We start from the raw sequence: 8,663 nt of genomic DNA, 5'->3' as shown, positions 1-8,663 counted from the left end.
CAGACGCAAGAGAAGGAAAGTTCGCTACGATAGAGTTTTATTTTAAAAAAGTTCCAAGCAGACCGGGATGTGCTGGGCTAGTCCATACGAGCTTTCAGGGTCCGGGTGGTGATCTTGTCTTTCTCGCTAGAAGGGGAAAGAGAGAAGAAAATTAGCAAATCCACGTTTAATACCTCCATCCAGACTGTCCCATCCTTAGGAAGTTGCAGTGTGCGTAGGGAGGTTGTTGGTAGTGTGGACAGGATCATCTGAACTTGATGGTGGCCGTTAATACTGAGGAACCCCAAGTCCTGAGCAGCAGGGAAACAGCCCCACGAGGAAAATACGTCAGTCGAAGTTAACGTTGCATCCTGGCACAGCAAACAGCATCCTCTTGGCCAGCACTACCCTTATGTGAGGAGTCCCGCTCCTAAATACCAATGGGAACGCAGCCCAGGAATCCCTGTGCAGCAAGAGCCTAATGCTGGGATTAACGTCCCACAGCTCCTGCAGTTCTAGCAACAGCCACGAACTGCAGCCAGGAGAAATAAAACACTCAGAAAGGACAAAACGTTACTAAGGATAGTGCTGGAAGGGAGCAGGGTAAGGGATGGCCTGGAAGACGATGCCTTAACAGACTTAACATGCAGCTTGGGAAATTCTGCCTGTTCTGTAAGGGAAGAGCGCGGCACTTACATGACGTGCACAACAACGCCCATGCCAGACAGGGCATCTCTGTCCACCGCGTTCAGCATGGCCTGCGAGATTGTTTCGAAGAGGTGGTCGGGTTCCTGAAGAACAGAAGCTGCTTTAGTTGGTGTAAAAACTGAATGTTGACTCAACGGCTTTTGTTGAAACCCTAAAGTATCATCCAAGATGCCGCAAGATTTCTCCTACAGTCTCTCTGTTCTCCTGAGCTCCTTTGGGAAGTACCAAAGGACGGAGATTTTCACCCCACCCACATATCTCGGGTTCTCCAGTGAAGAGCAGGAGCGGAATCCAGGAACCACAGCCACCCCACTCACCATGTCGGGCTCCCAGAGGGACTCGCACATGCCGTACATCTGCTCGGAGCAGGTGCCGCTCACCACAAAGTCGTCGGTTATCATGGGGCAGCCGATCAGGTCCAGAGAGCAGATGAAAGGTTCGTGTGTGACGGGGTCCAGCCCGGCAATGACAGGTTCGGTGTAGTAAGGTCCAAACCTGCCAAGAACAACATGGTGCAGAGCAGCTCAACCACCTCGCTGCACTTCCACATTGCACGGAAATACATATATGAGGAAAACATCCCACAGACGGGACCTTTCAGGTCAACCTAGAAGCATCCTGCAGTGGTTTTAGCACAGCAAACAGAACAAGCCTGTACTGCTACGGGATTATTTTAACAATATGCAATATTCTTTTGCAAGGAAGTAGAATATAACATTGTCACTAGATTGAAGTGTCCTTTTTGCTGTACCCCAGGCGGTCACCATGGGTGCCCTCCTCAACCTCCCACCTCTCCAGGATCAGATCAACAACTCAGAGAAGGTCTTGTCCCCTAACAACAGCCTCCACCAACCCGCAACTCAGTCATTTGACCGTTACCGTCTCTCGTAGAGCAGATTGGAAACCATGCTCATGAACGTCTGGGGTTTGATCTGCCTCCCTTCCTTCAGCTCGTAGAGATTCAGCCTGAACTTCAGTCTCTGGGCGCTGTAAGAGATGAGAATCAGCATTAAAGCAGAAGCAGGTTCCTTTTCCTTGTGCCTTCACCCAGGACTGAACTGTTGTACTGACCGATATCAGCTCCTGACACTTGCACGAGGCAGATATGAAGTTATTAAGTCTTAGTAGTGATGTGATCTTAAATCATGTGCTGTTTTAGTTAAAAAATACTTCCAGTGAAGGGAGACCAAGGAAAGGAGTGCTGCCACCCACCTGTTACACCCTTCCCCGCGAATTAACAAAGACATTTACGCTCAGCAGAGGCTCCCACGCGGTATTTATTGCAAACACGCCTCTTGCAGGCTCCGAGTCTCACTTACACCGTCTGCACGTCCGTGGCCAGCCCGGCCAGCCCGATGTACAACCGCTCCCCCATGGGGAAGATCTTCTGGAAGTCCGTGGTCACCATCTGCGCCTGGATCCCGAACCGCCGGTCCGCGGCGATGGCCACGCAGCCCTTCCCCTTCATGGCCATGACGGCCCCGCCGTTATACGACATGATCGACTGGAACGCAGGAGCTCGGTCAGGTACCCCCTCCGCCCCTTGGTCCCGCGTCCCCAGCGGCTGCGCCCCCGCTCCCCTCGCGGTTTTCCCTTTAATTCATCCATTTTTGGGACTGCCGCCACGGCCCGGCGGCCCACGGGAACGCACCACCGCGGCGCCGGGGAAGGCCCCCAGCCCACCCGCCTCCCCCGGGGCACCCGCGGGTTCATCCCGCCGGGCTGGGCTTCACCCCAGCGCCCTCCCGGGACCCCCCGGTCCCGTCCCGGCGCTCACCATGGTGGCGGCTGCTCGGACCCCGCTCCGCTGCCCCGGCCGCTCCGCACACCGCCCCGCCGCGCCACTGCTCCCGCCTCCCGCCGCCTCCCATTGGCGGCCGCAGTGGCTTCCCGCTCGCTATTGGTGGTTCGGCCCGCAGCGGAGAGGAGCTGATTGGTTGCGGCGGCCGCTGGGGGCGGGGCGGAAAAGTGAAGAGTCATAGCGAGCGGGGCATGCCGGGACGGCGGCGGACTGGGCGGGGCGGGGGCGGGGCTTGCACAGCTGGGGCCGCGGGGTGCGCAGCTGGATGTGTGCGCAAGGGCACAGCACAGCTGGATGTGCACGCAAAGGGCATGGCACAGCTGGATGCGTGCGTAGGGGCATGGCACAGCTGGATGTGTGCGTAAAGGCATGGCACAGCTGGAGGGACACGCAGGGGCACTGCAGAGGTGGTGGGCAGAGAAAAGTTGGCCAAACCCACCTGAATTTAACTAGAAATTCCAGGGATCCCATCCTGCACCACTCTGCTATGCAGAGCCCTGGTGCGGGTCAGGCCTTGCTCACCATCTGGGACTCGGGGGCAAAACCCTAAACTCATCCTGTGGGGCCAGGGACAGTGGAAAAGGATCTCTTTGGAGAGTGGCTGATGCCATCAAGCCACTGTAAAGTCACTCTGTAAAATCACTGTAAAGTCACTCTGTAAAGCAGCGAGTCACATCCTGGCGAGGGGAAGGTCCCTGACAAATGGCTGCGAGGGTATTTTTTATTCCGAGATCAATTGAAAGGGGGATTTGCACTCTGCAAGAGTTTTGGATTCCCTCCCCCATCCCCGCTTGCCAGCTCGCTCCTCTCCTGGAGGAGATGGGATTAAATGTTTCATTCAAGGGAGTGATGTTGTGCCAAAGGGAAAAAGATCCATGTGTTTGGAAACGTTCTCACATGCACAACAGATCAGCCCGCCTGGTTTCAATGAAAACCACCAGCCCATGCAGGGGTTGTTCATCCGCCCCGGGACCGAGTCCTGGAAGCACAGCCTGTCCTGCGACTGTCGTATTTTTAAAGCGTTTTCCATTGTAAAAGGTTTCTGGCAGGGATGAAGTCAGGGGCCACATTCTGGTGGCAACACCCCACACACTGAGGAGAGAAGGAGCAGCAGAGCCAGATGGGAATTGCCCCATGGACAGTCTTGGGTAGCAGTGGGGAGGTGACCCCTTCGCTTCTCCCTTTGCTTTCCCATCCACCTCGTGCTCTCAGGTCTGGAAGGCAGCAGCAATTCCCTTCCCTGGCCCGGGGCCCCAGCGATTCCCCAACATTTTGTGCTTCTGGGGCTCTTGAAATACCGGGGATCCTCCCGGCAAAGTTTTATGCCGTGCATCAAAACGTTGACTTCATTATTTCTGGTATGAAAATAAAATCAGGGCAAGAGGGGAATGTAAATAGATTTTACGAGATTTTGTAAGAGAGGAGAACTTCAACAATGCAGGTTTTGGACCCCTTTCAGCTTATTCTTAAGGCAAAATATGGATTCTGGATGGAAACAGGCTCTCTGTTCCATTTTTAATGTCCCAACACATCCTTTTTGCTTATGGGGCAAACTGTGGTGCAGAGGGGAGTGCAGGGTGAGCAAAACTCTTTGTGTTCACGCCAGGGGCCGGTTTCCACCTTGCCCAGCGCTTTGGACAGAGCTGTGTGCCCGCGATAAGCACCGGGGCCGCATCCTGCCCCTTCACAGCTTCTCCCCATCCAGCTCAGCCCAGTTCTGAGGGCAACAAGCATCCCAAAGGGGCAGAAAAAGCCCTACCGATCTCCTACACACCTCTTTGCACAGTGAAAACCCACCCTGCCCACCCCACTGGGGCGCGGGACCGACCTCCTCCCGCCCCCCCGGCTGTGTCCATCCTCGGCCGCTCCCTTTTTCTGACCCCGAAAAAACGGGGAAAAGGCAGGAGAAAAACAGGTAAAAATAGAAGCACCGTCCCTGGGTGGGCTCGAACCACCAACCTTTCGGTTAACAGCCGAACGCGCTAACCGATTGCGCCACAGAGACCGCGCTGCCGAGCATCTTTGCGGCAGCCGCACTCAGCCGGAGCATCCGAGGGAGCGCCTGCAGGTACCGGTACCGGCCACCGGACTCGAGCACCGGCACCAGGCACAGACATGGGAACCGGCACTGGGCACCGGTACGGGGTACAGTAGTGGGAACTGGCACCGGATACCGGCATAGGAACCGGAACCGGGCAACCAGGCGTCGGCACCTGCCCTGGGCACCGGGACACCGGGCGGGATGTTAATCCCACGGCTGCAACCGTGTGGGCTGAGGCGAAACGCGGTGGGCGCTGCGCCCCGTTGAGTAGCCGGCGCACCGGTTGTTCAGAAGGGCTCTCAGTCGGACCGAGCCCGGGCTGGACCCACGCGGGAGCCGCGGACACGCGCGGGGCAGCGGGGCCGTCTGGCGCTTTCCGCTGGGGAGGAGCTGCGGGGCGTTGCGGGGGTGGTCGACACGAGCGGGCGCCCCGGCTGCTCGCACCCCCGAAATACCGCGGGAACCGCCGGCGGGGTGTCCCCTTCCCCCGAGACGGATCCCGCCCGTCCGTGGGACCGGCCCCGTGCGGAGAAAACGGCGCCGTGAGCCCGCCCGCTCCTCTCCCCTTCCTCCCTCTCTTATTTCTTTTCTGCTTCTTCCTTTTTTTCCCCGTCCTTCCCTTTTTTTCCTGGCCTTTTTTTAAATTTTATTTTACTTTTCCTCCTTTCCTTTCCTTTCCTTTCCTTTCCTTTCCTTTCCTTTCCTTTCCTTTCCTTTCCTTTCCTTTCCTTTCCTTTCCTTTCCTTTCCTTTCCTTTCCTTTCCTTTCCTTTCCTTTCCTTTCCTTTCCTTTCCTCCTATTCCTTTTTTCTTTCCCCGCTCCTTTTCCATCTTCCCCTTTCTTCCATTTCCCTCTATTTTTCTTCCTTTTTCACTATTTTACCCCTTTCCCATCTCCTTCCCCTCCCGCCGCGGGTCCCGCCGAACACCGGCAGGCACCGGCCGCCGTCCCGAGGGTCCCAGGGAAGCTCCGGAGGGGCCCCGTGGCTCCCACGTCGCCTCCCGAGCGAAAAGTCCTTCCATTTGGGGCCAAAAATGGTCCCAGCGCACTATTCAGGGTGGGGGTCCCGCGGCACCACCCGAGCTGTGCCGCAGTGATGGGGGAACACCGGGACCCGTTAACGGGGAGGGGACGGGCGCTGCCGCCGGGCACCGCTACCTCGGCTCGGATTCTGGGTTCGGATTTTGGGGTGTTCTCTTATCCTTCATGAGCAAAACGGGGGGTGAAGGCGGCAGCGGGGCCGTTGTCAAGCACCGGGGCACCGGGGCGGGGTGGGAGGGGGGGGACCGTGTCCTGGTGGGGCGGGGCGGGGCAGGGGGGGGGGTGTGGACCCCCAATCTCGGCCCCTCACTCCCCTCCTCCGCAACACCCCAAAGGAATGAGGTCACGTGGGGCGGGGCGGGGCCTGGCGGCGGCTGGAGGAGGGAAAAAAATTAAAAAAAATAAAAAAAGGAGGAAAAAAGAAAATTAAAAAAAAAAAAAAAAGAAAGAAAGAAAAAAAAAAAAGAAGGAAAAAAAAGGAGCGAGAGAAAAAAGGGCCCCGGCCGCAGCGCCGCCGCCGCGCCGAGCCGAGCCGAGCCGAGCAGCGCCGCGCCGCCCGGCGGGAGCGGAGGGGCGGCCCCGGGGCCGCCGCTGCCGCCGCCACCAGGTAGGGACGCGGCTCCGGGTCCCCCCGCCTGCGCCGCTACCGGGCTCCGCCGCCGGCCCCCCCCGCGCCCTTTTCTCTCCGTGTTCAAGATGGCCGATGGCCGCCGCCTCCCCCCGCTTTGTGCCGCGGCCCCGCTCCTGCCCGGGGGAGGCGTGACCCCCCCACCCCACGGCGGGCACCGGCGAGCGGACAAGGAGCCCTGACAGCCCCGGCTCCCGCCGCCCCCCCGCCGGGCCCGGTGCGGCGTGGAGAGGGGCGGTGCGGTCCGGCCGGGGGGGGCAGGATGGGCTGTCAGCGGCCCCGAGTACAAAGGGCTGCGGGGCACCGGGTGTGCCCCACCCCCGACCCCAAATCGTGCCCACCACCCCCCCCCCCCCTCCCAAAAATAAAACGAAGCGGGAGCTGCCCCGCGGCGCCGGGACGGGCCCACCCGCCGGGGTGAACCGGGGACCGCGGGGCACAGCGCGGGGTCACGCGTGTCCGTGCGCCCGTGGCAGGCGGGTGTCACGCACCGGCGCGGGGGGGGATTGTGCGCACACGGGTGTGTGGACACGCGTGTCCGTGCCCTCCCCGCGGGGTTTCCTCCTCCCTTCCCGCTGTTCCGCTCCTCGGCAGCAGCCGGTGCCCGCGTCCCGCATCCCAGGAGGGGCGGGGGATCCCGGCGGGGCGGGCGGGGGCTCACGCTCCGCTGCCTTTTTGTCGTGTTCCCGGTGCGTGGGGGCCCGTGGCCGCCGTGCGGGCGAGCGGGCAGTGCCGGGGGAGCCGTCCCGGTTTATTTCCCGGTCCCCGGGCTCGCCGCCGCCGGTGAGTCCCGCAGGGAGGGGGCGGCCGGTCGGGTCCAAGTTCCCGGTGACTTTGAAACGTCCTTCCTCACCCGTGCCCGGTCCGGGGGGAGTTTGGGGAGGGGGGCGGACAGTGCCAGGCCGCCGCCCATGGAGACAAAAGACCCCGAAATTCGCGGCCGGGGGTGCCGGGGAGGCGGCTGCGGGCGGCGGGACCGACCCCGGCGGCGGGACAGGGACAGCGGCCGCCGCTGGCGGGACGGGGCGGCCCCGAGGGCTCCAGCGGGGCCGGTGCTACGGGCAGCTCCTGGCCCGGGGGGGTCCGGGGCTTTGTTCGCCCCCGCGGCAGGAAATCGCGGTTGTTATCACCCAGTTTATTGGAACCAGTTTGCGCCGGTGGCTCAGGCTCCCCCCTCCCGCGGAGACCCGGGTCGCCATTGGCGGCTGAGAGCACCAAAAGCAGCAAAATCCACCCAAAATGCAGCCGTGGGACCTCGACACCCCCAGGATTCCTCCTGGCCGGTGGGGGGGCGCTGACAGTGACCCCCATCACCTGTGGGCTGCAAAGGGCTGAGGGCACCTACCCAGGGGCAACAGGGTGTCCTTGAGGTCCTCATCCCTATGGTGTCCCCATCCCCACAGCGTCCCCATCCCTATGGTGTCCCCATCCCCACAGTGTCCCCATCTCTGTGGTGTCCCCATCCCTGCAGCATCTCCATCCCCATGGTGTCCTCATCCCCACGGTGTCTCCATCCCCATGGTGTCCCCAGCCCTGCAGCATCTTCATCCCAGTCCCTGTGGTGTCCCCATCCCCACAGTGTCTCCATCCCCATGGTGTCCCCATCCCTGCAGCATCTCCATCTCCATCCCCACGGTGTCCCCATTCCCACAGTGTCTCCATCTCCATGGTGTCCCCATCCCTGCAGCATCTTCATCCCAGTCCCTGTGGTGTCCCCATCTCTGCAACGTCTCCATCGCCATGGTGCCCCCATCCCTGCAGCATCTCCATCCTGGTCCCCGTGGTGTCCCCATCCCTGCAGCATCTCCATCCTGGTCCCCGTGGTGTCCCCATCCCTGCACACCTGCCTCCAGGGACTCCATGGTGGCTGAATGCGCTGAGAAGCCCAAACTGGAGCCCGGGAGAAGCACCCCAAGGAGCAAGTGGGAGCCTGGGATGGGTTCCCCAGGGCAGGCGCTGCACCATGGGGTGCAGGGGTGCGGCTGCACCTCTATGTGCATGCAGACGGTACGTGTGTGTACATACCACATGTGTGTATGTACCGCGTGTGTGTGCACACGTGTGCGTGTCTCCCTGGGGTGGGTGGGGGTTTGGGTGCGTATGGGTGTTGCTGTCGGCACAACCCGGCGCTGCCATCGCGCCCACGCTCCTTTACGCAAACCCAGGGGTTTCTTCTCCCCTCTCCCCCTCACCTCGGATGGTTGTAATAATATTCTGGCTCCTCTCCAAGTATCAGGGTTGCCATGGGAACAATAAAACTGCAGTGATTTCGGGCCCCGGCTCCGCCGTCTCCCATCATAAACATGGAAGCGCCGGAGCGGGCAGGCGGCGATTCCCCTGTGTCTGTGCCCAGGGACGCTGCCCGTGCCCCGAGCGCACACCCGGCCCCGCACACCCGCGCTCAGGTGCTGCGGGCAGGTGGCCAACACCGGTCTCGGGAGTTTCTATGGAAACCGTGAGGCGGT

At 60.9% G+C, this 8,663-nt stretch overlaps 1 protein-coding gene across 1 annotated transcript; it reads right to left on the bottom strand.

The window, feature by feature from the left end:
* Positions 1–20: 20 nt before the first annotated feature.
* On the bottom strand, positions 21–2,543 carry PSMB3 (proteasome 20S subunit beta 3). The gene is made up of 6 exons (XM_080359907.1): positions 2,465–2,543; positions 2,007–2,191; positions 1,567–1,674; positions 1,005–1,182; positions 676–770; positions 21–126 (listed from the first exon to the last, which is right to left on the bottom strand). The coding sequence occupies exons 1-6, from the start codon at positions 2,465–2,467 to the stop codon at positions 78–80; spliced, it is 618 nt and encodes a 205-aa protein (XP_080216033.1). The 5' UTR covers positions 2,468–2,543; the 3' UTR covers positions 21–77.
* Between the last annotated feature and the right edge of the window lie 6,120 nt (positions 2,544–8,663).

This window comes from Nesoenas mayeri (genome assembly GCF_963082525.1).
Source record: "Nesoenas mayeri genome assembly, chromosome: 26".
NCBI classification, from domain to species: domain Eukaryota; kingdom Metazoa; phylum Chordata; class Aves; order Columbiformes; family Columbidae; genus Nesoenas; species Nesoenas mayeri.
Note: the sequence above shows the minus strand (reverse complement) of the source record. Positions and strands in the feature narration are given on the sequence as shown.